Consider the following 13,484-nt stretch of genomic DNA (forward strand, 5'->3'; position numbering starts at 1 on the left):
GTCAGGCACAATTGTCCCTCGACCAAGCTGAACTCGAGCCGCAGTGTAACTAGAATAATTTACCAAGCCTAGTTTATTTATTTGCATAATTGAACACAGAATATTGGACTCACGCAGCTTTTGAGGCGGGAGACATTTATTGCCTGTCAGACAAAACAGAGGACATCAAATATGGGCTTAAACTTCAGGTTAATTATTTATGACCAATCAGAGAGAAGCATGAAACCAAACTATTGCAACTGCTTTACAGAAGGTCCTCCGTCTACGACAGACCCGACATACGTCATTTCGAGTTTGTGCTTGACGTTTTACGTGTGTGATTCTTTATTATTTATGAGATAGAGCTGATTTTCATTCAAATAGTGCGTAGTACTATTGCGTTAGTGATACAAATTCAGCTTACGTCGCCGTCAAAATAACTTCCCCAATGTCTCGTTTTCCTGTTGATCATTTATCAACTTTTTTTTTTTAACTTTTTGATGCCATACTGCTGAACAAGATCAATATTTGTAACATACATAAGTATAAATGTTGCATTGAAATATATATATATTTTTTTAACATTGTGAGGCTCAACATAAGTCAGTAAAGCTCAGAGACAACACAATTAATAGTCTATCAAAAAATAAATAATCATTTATCATTTGACTCCTGAGTGTCAGTCGAGGCCGGATTGTCCTGCTCGGCTGTGCACAAGATTTTGGCCTTGACCTTTTTGTTGGATGAAATGATAAAGTACGGGCTGAGGAACGCATAACAGGAGGAGAAGAACACCCTCATGTCCGCCACCACTGGAGACACCTTGGCCTCAGTCAACATGTAGATCCAGATCACGTTATCGATGCCGAAGAAGAAGACGTAGAGGACCACTAGGACGACCACCGTTTTGGCCGCTCTGTTCTCCGCCGGATGGGAGCGACGGATGCCTCTCACCTGGCGGCGATGGCGGTGGAGAAGCAGCAGAATGTAACCACTGGAGGCCAACATCAATGCCACAAAGACAAAATCCCTTCCGGAGACCGCTACCCCGTTGATGACATAGGACAGGCTGTCTCTGAAGTCCACGTGGCAGAAGCCCAGGTTGAGCGTGAATGCTGGGACGGTGCCGTTCCGCGGAGCCATGGAGAAGAAAGGGGCGGCGATGCATATTGCCATGTTGAGGAACCAGAGTCCGGCGAAGGTGGGGAGGACCAGGGAGGGAAGGGCAGGCTTCAGCCTGGACAAGCGCGGCCCTGCCGGAGCGATGGTCACCGCCTGGAACACGCTGAGCATGCAAGTGACGCAAACAGACAAAGCTCGACCGACGCGGTAGCCGTAAATCACCACCTTGCAGCCCGCGTCGTCCAGCAGGTCGGCGAGGCCGAACACCGTCATGGTCTGGGGCACGCCGCGGGTCAGCAGGAGTAGGAGGTTGGCAAAGGCCAGTTGGCACAGGATCATGTCCACGGGAAGGAGTTTGCGTTCGGTGTAGACGATGTGGGCGTAGGCCAGCAGCACCACGCCGTTCCCAAGGATGCCCATCCCTGTTTGCAAGAGGAAGGAGACGCCTTTGATGGTCACGCACAGGTCCATGCCGCCGAGGCCTGGACCGGGCTTTTGGATTCAAGCAGATGGAGATATGCACACCTTGTGAAAACCTGAAAGGCAACACGAGTAATCTCACCTGAGCAAATGGGCAGCAGGCTGATAGCGTTATTAATCTCGACACACGATCGCATTTATAGCCTCCCATCTCCCATTGGGGATCTTTGAGTTCAACCCAGAGTTTCGACTAAATTAATTTGGCAAATTAAAACCACAAAACAATTTTATTCGAGTGGTCTCAGAGGGCATGACGCTGAGGGAATAATTAGGATATTATTTTGATTCCCATTTATCTTGATGGACCTTACTGGTTGCTACAATTGTGTTTTTCCTCCAACATAATCAAAAACAGGTTTAAAAAAACATGTAGGCAGCAATACAAGTGATTTTGTTTCAGGCTGAAACTATACTGTACAGGCAATTTTTCAAGTCATATTTTATCTTTCTTAACGGTCAGTAAAGCTTCAAGAGAAATTACGGTAAAATAAAGTAAAACTGCTCACCCTTAGAAGATGCCCATGCCTTACAGTAACAGTATTTAATGTTTGTTTAGCAAAATGAACTTATATATAGTGAGAAAAAGCAAGAAGCACAACAGATAAGACAAAAAATATTTTACAGTGTACCAATACCGTTTTTTTTTTGTCAAAATAAATCAATAATCACGCTCAAAGATGTCACCTACATTATAAAATGAACCTAAAGCCAGACATTGCCTTCTGTAGGCGTAAAATGCAGGACGATAGAGGGTCGAGACATTTAGTAATGTCTCATCTCTTCAGCAAAAATGAGGCTGACCTTGACACACTTTTTGTTTTCTCTTCTTGCAAATTTAGTTAATTGTGTGCTGCTACCTAGTGGCCCAAAAATTTAATTACATGCCAAAATCCATCCATTCTTTTTCTACAGCCTCACAAAAGTCACGGGCGTGCTGGAGAAATAAATGAAAAAATAAAGAACAAAATTTAGTTAAAACTGGGCAAAAGAAAAACAAATCTGCAAAACGGGACCGTCAAAACAACCTGCAAAGAAGGGGGTTTACTGTATGTTGAAGTGAGGGGGTGGATCTTGATTTAATCAAGCCATTGACTTGTATAATAGGAGAAAGCGTTTTTTTCCCACCAATTTGTGACATGGGCCGCAGTTACAAACCTTTTTCTGGGGGTTAAAATTTGTGATTAATCATGAGTTAACTAGTGCAGTCATGCTACTAATTACGATTAAAAATTGGAATCGCCTGACGCCCCTAATTTTTAATAATCTTTTCTTTTAAAAAAAGAATAAAAAAATACAATAAAATTTAAGAAAATATTATTAACTCATTTACTGCCATTGACGGCTATAGACGTCAAAAGTTCATTTGAACTATTTCTATTAGTTAAATTTTTTTTCTACTTTCGTTAACAAGCGTATGAACCTATATTTTTTTAATTGTACATTCAGAACAGATATAAAATGTGTGATTAATTGTGAGTTAACTAGTGAAGTCATGCGATTAATTACGATTAAAAATTTTATTTGCCTGACGCCCCGAATTTTTAATAATCTTTAAGTCGTGTCAGGCAATAATTTTTTTAAAATTGTAATTAATCGCATGACTTCAATAGTTAACTCACAATTAATCACACATTTTATATCTGTATTTCTAAAAAATATATATATACATAGGTTTTCATACTCTTGTTAACAAAAGTGGATTTTTTTTAAACTAATAGAAATAGTTCAAAATTTTTTTTTTTACGTCTATAGCCGTCAATGGCAGTGAATGAGTTAAAAATTAGGGGCATCAGGCCATTACAATTTGTAATCGTAATTAATCGCATGACATCACGAGTTAACTCACAATTAATCACAAATTTTATATCTGTTCTAAATGTACCAAATAAAATCTAGGCTTTCATACTCTTGTTAACAAAAACGGGAAAAAAATTTAAACTAATAGAAATAGTTCAAATTAATTTTTAACGTCTATTTCTGTCAATCTCACATTTCTGATCTATCTACGGCCTTGCTATAGAGTTTGCATGTTCTCCCTGTGCTTGTCTAGTCTTTAGCACTCTGGATTCCTCCAACTTTCCCCAAAAACATGCATCGAGTTGAGATGACTCCAAATTGTCCATTGATGTGAATGTGACTTCGAATGATTGTCTTTATGTGCCCTGCGATTGACTGGCAACTCGTCCAGAGCGCACCCCACTCGTTTTGCCAGAAGTCAGCCGGGATAGGCTGAATGTTGCCTCTGAGTGTACGAGTTTCTTTGTTTTGTGCACACTGCACATCAATCTCCTCAAGTGTTGTAATGACAATTCCCACAAGATTGGTCAAGACAGAGGAATCCATCAACGTTGTCACATTTGTTGTTGATTGCATCCGCGTTGCACTCTCTTCCCTCTCACATCCTGTTTCTGACGCAGAGGAACAAGACAATTAGTGGGATAACAACACATGTTGCAACTCATTGGGGATGCAGGGAAAACCTGTTGTTGTTATTCATTTAAATCTAAAGGTTGTCAGCGACTCAACTTATAATTGTTTCTTGTTCGCACTATCAGGTTGTTGCATGTTTGCTCCGCTGATCATTTGTGAAGAAATGACTTTCTCTAGGGAGAGTTGTTATTTTCACTTACACGCGCGTGTGTGTTTTACATGTTTAGAGACCTCATTAAAACGGCAAGTTTAAGCATGCTCTTCTATGTAGCTTGGATAAGCAATATGGACCACGAGAATATTTCATCTGACCTGTAATGCAATAAAAAAAAATATAAAAACAACTGAGGATCTGTTATTTTAAAAAGCCCTAAAACATTTAAGCATTTGCATGATGTACAGTATGTTTTTTTGTTTTTTTTAACTTTCTGCATCATTTTTTCCAGACATATAGGGTGGCTATAATTTAAGGGGAACACATACATTGTCATTTAAAGACAAAGTACTCACAGACAAATATGAAACGTTTTCGTGTACGCTCAATGAATGTTTGGAACAAACTGAATATTGAACAAGAATGTCCAAACAGACACCATTTCAAAAAGAAATATGATTTTTTTTCCCCAGAAGTACAGGGAAGAGGAAGGCCTTGACGAGTTGTAGAAATACTGGTTATATTATTGTCTTTATGTAAAAGCCCATTATTTAAGGTATATTTTTTATTAATAATAATGAGTGTATTCATCCTTCTTCATAATTAGTATATTAACTTTCCTATCGTTAAGTGTAATAGGATACCATACTAAGATTCAAGTTAAAGCACCACTGATTGTCCCAAAATTCGTTTTCCGCATTTGACCCATCACCCGAGGGAGCGGTGAGCAGCAGCAACGGCCGCGCTCGGGAATCATTCGGTGATCATCAAGATCATTAGAAATACGAGTAGCGGATAGGAAAGTATTGCCTGTAAGATATTGTACAGTGTCTGCGGTGACATCATTTTGATGTATTGATGATGTCATGGAGATTCAAGGGGTAGAAACAGAAACATTTAAAGGGCCGCCTTTTTGAACGCGTACCGTCTATGCGGGTAATTTATGACCAATGATCGGGAACGCTGTTTCGCTTTCTCTGTTGCTTTAATTTGATGTTTTGTTTCAATGTTTGTGTGAGTTCTCTTTTTTTCCCCTTTTACTCACAAGTGTACGTAAGATAACAGTTTGTTCCTTTATTTTGTACGTGTTCGACCCCACCAAAAAAAAAAAAAAAAAGGCTTCATACAATTCATTCATACTTTCACACCACAGTGGCTATTGTAGGTTTTCTATTCCACTGACATTTACCGACAGTGTAGCCGCATAACATAGTACAATCTTGAGCAGGACTCAAAAGAATTAAATATTTAGAGGGACATGTTTTCCTAGCAGCAACAGATGCACATTATGAACGTTTTTTTTTTTTTAATATATATATATATATATAAACTTATAGAAAATAAAAAATGAGCTTTATTTAACATCCTGCTTCAGTAATTAATGTGTCTTGACTCCTTTTTGTTTTGTGTCACCATTTTAGAAACAGTCTTTTAATTTCCGGTGATAAAGTCAGTTTGCTTGAAATAAATATAAGCGTGATTGTAATTTACAGATGGAAACAGGATTTCTAGTGCTGATTTACTAGTCGGTCGGTCTGAGGTCTCACTGATTCAGCGTCAAGGCTAACAAAGTCGAACCCGGGTGTCTATGGATGGGGTGGGGTGAAATTAGACATTTGCAATGGCAAACCAATGCTAAAAAATGTATTCATGCTTTTGTGACTTTCAAGCTGTTCCAGTTCTGCTGTATTGGTTTCAGGAAGATGAAAAAGAAACAAATCATGTCATCTGGTGGTGAACGACACAAGTGATAAACGGAATCTTGAAATCTTGGAAGTTTTAGAAAAACACATATTTGACACTTTATTGTTTATATTTTGACAATCATTCGTATCCTTTATCATACCGGAAAATTCCGATCTTTTGCACCATTCAATAGATCCTTCCAGCATAAATTTTGCACATTATTACACTAGACAATTAGATATGCCTCTATTGAAAATGAAACCAGTGCTCTGATTCGCTGTGTGCTGTACAACGGCAAAATATAAAGCAGAGTGTGAGGTTGATTTTTTCCCCCTTTTAATGAGTATCATAAATTAAATGTATTTATTTATTGAAAATGAAACTACTCCACAATCTAGTCAGGCTTGGCTCAAGCTGCCCTGAAATGTCCCTTAGTTATGCTTCCAAAAAACCGACACTGCCAGAGGATTTCGTTGGCCTATAAAATCCCACACATGAAAAAAAAAGAAAAAGGCTATTTATTATGTAGAATTGTGATCATGCAGTGTAGTCTCACCGAGTGACCTTTGATCCCGATTCCAGAAACATTTACTGCAGTGAACACGGAAGTTCCAAACTCACTTCCTCGTAAATTAAACACGAGTGTCAAAATAATTTTATGATTATGCAAATAAAGTTACTTATTGATCACCGCACAAAAATTGAAGTCAGCTTAAATGGACACTTCTGATGACGGTAGTTTCCATTAAGCAAACAACGAGGTTTGAGTTTTGTTTTGAATTATTTTTAGAAGTTAATTCTTGGATATACACCTCCGATGATGTCGGTTTCATTCAGCAAAAAAACAAAGTTTAAACTTGATTTTGCTTTTTTTGAACTTCATACCAGTTGCTTCATCATTCTGACACAAACTTTCTGGATTAAATACATATTTTACTTTTTTTTTTTTATTGACCAGACAGTCAGACCAGACAACAAAATGCAGTGCTTAAAAACACACACCAAATACACAAATACATCTAAAAAAAGAAGAAGGAACAAACAAAGAAAAACACAAAACAATGAGTCAAAGTTTTGCAGACATAACTATCTATAGTTAAGTAAAACTTGTTAACAGAAGTTTGAAGAATCATTTTGTTTAAGATTGACGTCATTAAGACTCCTGAGTGTCCACTGATGCCGGTCGGTCCTGCTCGGCCACACACACGATTTTAGCCTTGACCTTCTTGTTGGAGGAAATGATGAAGTACGGGCTGAGGAACGCATAGCAGGAGGAGCAGAACACTCGAATGTCCGCCACCACGGGGGACACCTTGGCCTCGGTCAGCATGTAGATCCAGATGGCGTTATCGATGCCGAAGAAGAAGACGTAGAGGACCACCAGGGTGACCACCGTCTTGGCCGCCCTGGTCTCGGCCGGACGGGAGCGCCGGACGCTTCTTCTCGCCTGGTGGCTGTGACGGTGGAGAAGCAGCAGAATGTAACCGCTGGAGGCCAACATCAGGGCCACAACGGAAAAATCCCTTCCAGATACAATCACCCCTTGGATGATGTAGAGCATGTTGTCTTTGAAGTCCATGAGGCAGAAGCCCAGGTTGAGCGTGAAGGCGGGGACGGTGCTATTACGTGGCGCCGTGGAAAAGAGAAGGGCCGGAACGTATATGACCATGTTGAGGAACCAGAGCACGGCGAAGGTTGGGAGGACCAAGGCGGGAAGGGCGGACTTCAGCCTGGACAAGCGAGGCCCTGCCGGGGCGAGGGTCACCGCCTGGAACACGCTGAGCACGCAAGTGACGCAGATCGACAACGCCCGGCCGACGCGGTAGCCGTAAATCACCACCTTGCAGCCCGGGTCGTCCAGCAGGTCGGCGAGGCCGAACACCGTCATGGTCTGCGGCACGCCGCGGGTCAGCAGGAGTAGCAGGTTGGCAAAGGCCAGTTGGCACAGGATCATGTCCACGGGAAGGAGTTTGCGTTCGGTGTAGACGATGTGGGCGTAGGCCAGCAGCACCACGCCGTTCCCCAAAATGCCAATTCCTGTTTGTAAGAGAAAGGAGACGCCTTTTATGGTCACGCACAGGTCCATGCCACCGAAGCCTGGATCTTTTTTTGTTGTTGTTGTTGTTGCACAAAGTAGACAGAGAAGCACACCTGTTAGAAATGCACCACACAAGAACCTCTCGGATGCCCCCCAAAATAATCTAGCGCCTCATAAACCATTCTCACCTGAGCAAGGTATGACACACAGGTTGTTAGCTGTTAAAACCCGGCAAGACAACATTTATAGGCTCCAATGTCCTTGGAGAGCTAATTTGACCAGAGTTTTGGCAAAAAACAAGGCAGAGAGAGAGAGAGAGAGAGAGAGAGAGAGAGAGAGAAAATGGAATCAAGTCGTCTCAAAGGGAAAGTGTAGCCCAACACAGGTGGCCAAGGTTTTACTGTTCCATCTTTTTTCAGATTTTGTTTATCCTAATTTCAAAAAAAAAAATTCTTCAAAAGGAGAGACATAGTGTTTGAAAAGATTGGCCTACAATGAACAGAAACAGAAGTTATCGGTCACCAGTCACTTTTTTTTTTTTTTTAACAGTACCAGGACAACTCTGTGCACTGATAGCAAGAAAAGGCAGCACAGTTGTGACCTGATCAAATGAGTGTCCGAAAGCGTATGACAGCCATCTTGTATGAAAATCAGTCATCACGATGAAAGAAGGCGTTTACTGTAAAGCAAGGACCATTGTATGGAAAATGGGACAAAGAAACATTCCGAATGAATGGAGGAATTGATTTGATTATGATTATTTGGAACATTATTACATTTCATGACAATAAATGCCGTTTTCCACAAGATAGGTTTTATTGCAGGTTATTTCATATAAATGCAATGCAATACATGAAATACCCTGAAAAAAGAACACCAAAAGGAATGTGTCAAACAAACAGCAACACATGACACCAGAGCAGAAAAGGGAAAGGGCCACACAAGAAGACCTCAAATCCGCCAGATCAGATCACTGCAAACGAGAAAAACCACATCGTGGACTGGGACAAAGCAAGCATCATTGGAACAGAAAAGCAAAAAGACAAAAGATGGATAAAAGAAACAATAGAGATCAGGAAACGGGGACCGGACACACTAAACAGGGACGAAGGAACTTTTCCACACATGGGTTCCACTTCTCTGGAGCGTCACATGACAGCTCCGCCACGCCGGCTACGCCCAGGAACATCATCGAATAAGACAACTGTCAGTTTGACGGCTTCTAAGGAAAGGCGGCCGAAACAAGTCAAGGCAAAACACAACCCTTTTTTTTTGTGTCTTAAAAAGGAAAATCCCCAAAATGTTTTGCCACTTGTATGCGCAGCCCCGCCTCGCTCGCTAAAAGAGCCTCGCTTGAATACATTGATTTCTCCGTGGCGTTTTCACTCTCTACGGCGAAAACACCACAGTTTGTCCCTATTTTACAAGTATACATTAGTCCGTGCTTCTGGCGTGTAACGCACCGGAAAAAATACTCAAGCCGGCGTAAACAAACATGACGCTTGAAGCAAAGAAGCGAGGAGGAAACAGACGACTTAAAAGCGGGAATGACGTTATTTGCATAATTACGTTGTCGCGGTCCGAACGAGAGTAACTCGGTCCGCCACGCATGTAAACGTGTTACCTCAGAAATCGGAATACTGACCTTTAACCTGAATATTTCCTGCATGTAAACATAGTCTGTGTTATTCCTTTAGCTAATGCTAAATGCTATCTTGCACTCGCCATTTACTCGAACCCAGTGTTGCGGCAATGTAGCTATTGAATCGTATACATGAATTTGGATCAGTTTGGGAAAATAAACTTTCCAACTGTGAATCCAAATGAAATTTTGATTTGGCCTGATTATTCTGATTAAGGTGTTTACATGGAGCGTTTTCTAAGGTTTCCTTCTTATTGGAACACAAGGCTGCATGTCAACGCACCTAATGTGATTCTGCTGGCAAAGTTTGAAGAAGGTGTCGTGATATGTTTTTGGCAATGACATCACAACCTTCTAAACAATATTTTTGACGTCGTTCATGTTGTGAAGGGATTTCTCTTAACTCGTTCAGTGCCATTGACGGCTATAGACGTCAAAAATGCATTTGAACTATTCATATTAGTTTAAAACTTGTTTCCACTTTTGTTAACAAGAGTTTGAAAACCTAGAAAAAAATTTATAGTACATTTAGAACAGATATAAAATTTGTGATTAATCGTGAGTTAACTATTGAAAATTTTAATCGCCTGACGCCCCTAATTTTTCATAATCTTTTCTTTGGAAAAAAAAACTTAAAAAAATGTCTATGTTTTTATACTCTTGTTAACAAAAGTGGATTTTTTTTTTTTTTAACTAATAGAAATAGTTCAAATTAATTTTTGACGTTTATAGGCGTCAATGGCAGTGAATGAGTTAACCAAAGAAACCAATCGGCCATCCTTTCCTTTTGTTGTACGACTGTAAAAAGCATTTCAAGAGTTTTTAAAGGAAGAAATAAATGAATTCTTCAAAGGACATGTCCATGGGTCTGATCATCGACCTTGTGAAGTGAAGGCATCTATTCTAGCATTAAGTGAAGGAAGCCGCAGCGAAGGCCGAGAAAAGCATTTGCAGGCAGGAAACTCCAAATTTGGAGATGCCCTGCTCCCGAATTTGCGCAGTCATGAGGCCCTTTTCAATGAGAGAAAAATTGCATTTGTTAATGATCTGAAGGCAATTTGGACCTCACCCTACAAGAAAGGCAGAGGCTGAAGACATCATCCATGTAACGTAAAGTATCCGCCTATCGAGAAACCTGAACGCTACAACTGCATTAGTACCATCTGACGTTTCTATGTTTGTTATTTACTTTGTTAGTTTGCAGAATTAGGTGCATTTCTTCCCCCTCCACGCGAGAAGACGTCCATCTCGTTAAGAGTTCTAACAAAAGTTTCTCGGTTGAACCCGAATAACCGAAAGAGAAATCTCTTTGGCCTTGAATGATCCACCAGGAGGCTCTTCCCGTGCTTGGTGATGCAGAGCAGCAAGACAATTAGGGCAATAACAATTCATGTCGCATCCCATCGGGGGGGGGGACAACCTGTTATTATTCATTTAAAATTCTTGTTAACACACAATCACACTTAACACCATGAGGTAATTATGTTCCCTTTGCTGATCATTTGTAATGTTTTTTTTTGTTTAAAAGAAGCTTCTTCTCTCTAAGGAGAGGGTTGTGTTATTTTCATGGTGTGTGTTTTGAGACCTCATTAAAATGGCAAGTTCAAGCACGTCCTTCTCAGTGGACTGCATCATGTGCTTAAGTGCAACAATTACAATCACGGCTTGCTGATTGAGAACAACATGTTATAATGACGCAAATTATTTTGTCGTGAACGCTAAAACTTAAATCTGACACAACGGCCCTTGTTTGACCAAACACTAGATTATGATCAAATGACCTCTAATATAAAAAAAATATTTAATCAAAAGTTTGCAGAAGTGTAGAACTGCTCTACGCCACACATGGTTACATCATTTTACGCAAGATTTTATTCTCACATTACAATATTCATTTTTTTCCAACTTTAGGCTGGAGAAGACACAGTTTAAACCCAACAGAAATTAGCTTACAAGGAGAGAAGACTGTTGCAGATGTATGAAGGTGTATTGGGGCCACATTTGGGGCGGGGGGACTATAAGGGATTAAAGGTGTCATTTTACAAGATTAAAGTTGGATATCCATCTCTTTTCTGAACCATTTATATTTTCTATAAAAAAAAGTGACATACGACATATTAAAATTGCCTATAAAAAATATTACAGTAATTTCTGGACTATGAGCCGCTAGTTTTTTCACTTGCATTCGACCCTGCGGCTAATACAAAGGTGCGGCTTGGCTTACCCATCAGATCACAAATGGCCGCACTACAAAGGAAGCGCAAGAGCATCAGGCAGAGCAAAACAAACCAAGGGAGCCCAAATACAGTAGGAAAGACAGAACGAGAGAGAGACAATTTGGGCCCTCATTCTGGAAAAGAAAGTAGCGGGAAGCCGGTGCGGTAACATTAAAACACCTGCGGCTTATAGTCGGGTGCGGCTTATATGTGTAACAAACTCAAGTATTCCCCAAATTTAGCTAGAGCGTCTTATAGTCAGGTGCGCCTTATAGTCCAGAAATTACTGTGCTTTATTCTTATTTAGCTTAAAAATTTAAAACTTTTTCCATTTCATTATGATAAATATAAATATGACAAAAATATCTACCTTTATATTAGAACCTTAATCTTATATTATTGGACAATCTCTATGGAAAATAGGACTTTTTCCGACTGTCTTCTGCAAATATGACTTTTTTTTCATATGACTAATCTCAAACAAACATGAAAACATGTCTTGAAAAATTATACTTTTGCAATAATTATCTAATTTCTTGAAAATAAAGAACTTAATTCTCAGAAAACACCTCTGTAACTTATTCACTGCCATTGACGGCTATAGACGTCAAAAATTCATTTGAACTATTTCTATTAGTTTAACATTTTTTCCCCACTTTTGTTAAGAGTATGAAAACCTATAATTTTTTTTATTGTACATTTAGAACAGATACAAAAATAGTGATTAATCGTGAATTGACTAGTGAAGTCATGCGATTAATTACAATAAAAAATGTTGATCGCCTGTCGCCCCTAATTTTTAATAATCTTAAAAAGAAAAGAAAAAGCATATATGGCAGTGAATGAGTTAATCTTAAAAATACTGTATATGTATTTAAAAAAAAATTCTCGTAAATATGTATCTAACATTCTCTTATGATTACGACCCATCAACAAATGTTCTGTGTTGGTGTCGGTGTGATGCCTCTGAGGGGACAGATGCAGTCGTCTGGATTGATCTCAAGTAATTGCAGTCAAGTGCGATAAGTGTCAATGGAACACACAGGAGTGTACTGTATACACTCGACCTCCGCACAGCTATAAGAAGACAAGCAGAGTGAGGTGGGGTGGGCACATCGGGGTCCACGTTGGACCTGCTTGTCACTGCCAGCCGCCTCGCTCAGACGGATGCGTTAGGTGAGTGGGCAAACATGACTTTGGGCTGAAAAACAATTCACTTTGAAAATCTATAACTGAAGGAAACTAAAACAACCTTTTTACTCTCAAAAGTATAAAAAACTGATCTCATAAAATTACGATTCTAATCTTGAAAATACATGCCCCACCCTCAAATGTATGATTTTATTTTTGTAATTTTAAACTAATGAATTTTTTTTTTTTGAAATTCTCAAAACGTTATGACTTCATTCTTGCTTTAGTCTTGTAATTAGTCTTGTAATTTAAATCTTAAAAATATTGACTTTATTTCTCAAATGAGGGGAAAAGCCGAAAGGAAAAGTAGATGAATATATTCTAGCAATAAAAAATATTTTAAAAACCTTATTCACATAATGTTATGACTTTAAATGTAAAAAATCTTGACTAATTTCTTGTAATATTAGGACTTGCCTTCGAAAATTTTCATATTTTTTAAAATCATATAAATACATTATTCTTGTGATTTACTCAACTCCTCTTTAAATCACGATTTTACAACAGCTGCAGCTGTAACAAAGCACTTTACTAAACACAGGACAT

General features: G+C 39.4%; 2 protein-coding genes across 6 annotated transcripts in view; both read right to left on the reverse strand.

Annotated features, from left to right (window-relative positions):
- Positions 1 to 202: 202 nt before the first annotated feature.
- On the reverse strand, positions 203 to 1,896 carry ora1 (olfactory receptor class A related 1). The gene has a single exon (XM_086087338.1). It carries the CDS (start codon positions 1,570 to 1,572, stop codon positions 634 to 636), a length of 939 nt encoding a protein of 312 aa, XP_085943464.1. The 5' UTR covers positions 1,573 to 1,896; the 3' UTR covers positions 203 to 633.
- A 4,930-nt stretch (positions 1,897 to 6,826) lies between these two features.
- Positions 6,827 to 13,484, reverse strand: part of LOC147167551 (olfactory receptor class A-like protein 1) — a 152,911-nt gene continuing 146,253 nt past the window's right edge. For 4 of the 5 annotated variants that reach the window (XM_086087958.1, XM_086087959.1, XM_086087960.1 and 1 more), the window contains one exon: positions 6,827 to 7,888. In XM_086087958.1, coding sequence (XP_085944084.1) covers positions 7,005 to 7,805 — 801 coding nt within the window. In that variant the 5' untranslated portion in view covers positions 7,806 to 7,888 and the 3' untranslated portion in view covers positions 6,827 to 7,004. Of the gene's footprint in view, positions 7,938 to 13,484 lie in introns of those variants that run through there. The other variant, XM_086087957.1, reaches the window with a different exon arrangement.

The sequence above is a fragment of the Leptonotus elevatus genome, chromosome 10, assembly GCF_054856555.1.
Source record: "Leptonotus elevatus isolate MCC_2025b chromosome 10, RoL_Lele_1.0, whole genome shotgun sequence".
NCBI classification, from domain to species: Eukaryota; Metazoa; Chordata; class Actinopteri; order Syngnathiformes; family Syngnathidae; genus Leptonotus; species Leptonotus elevatus.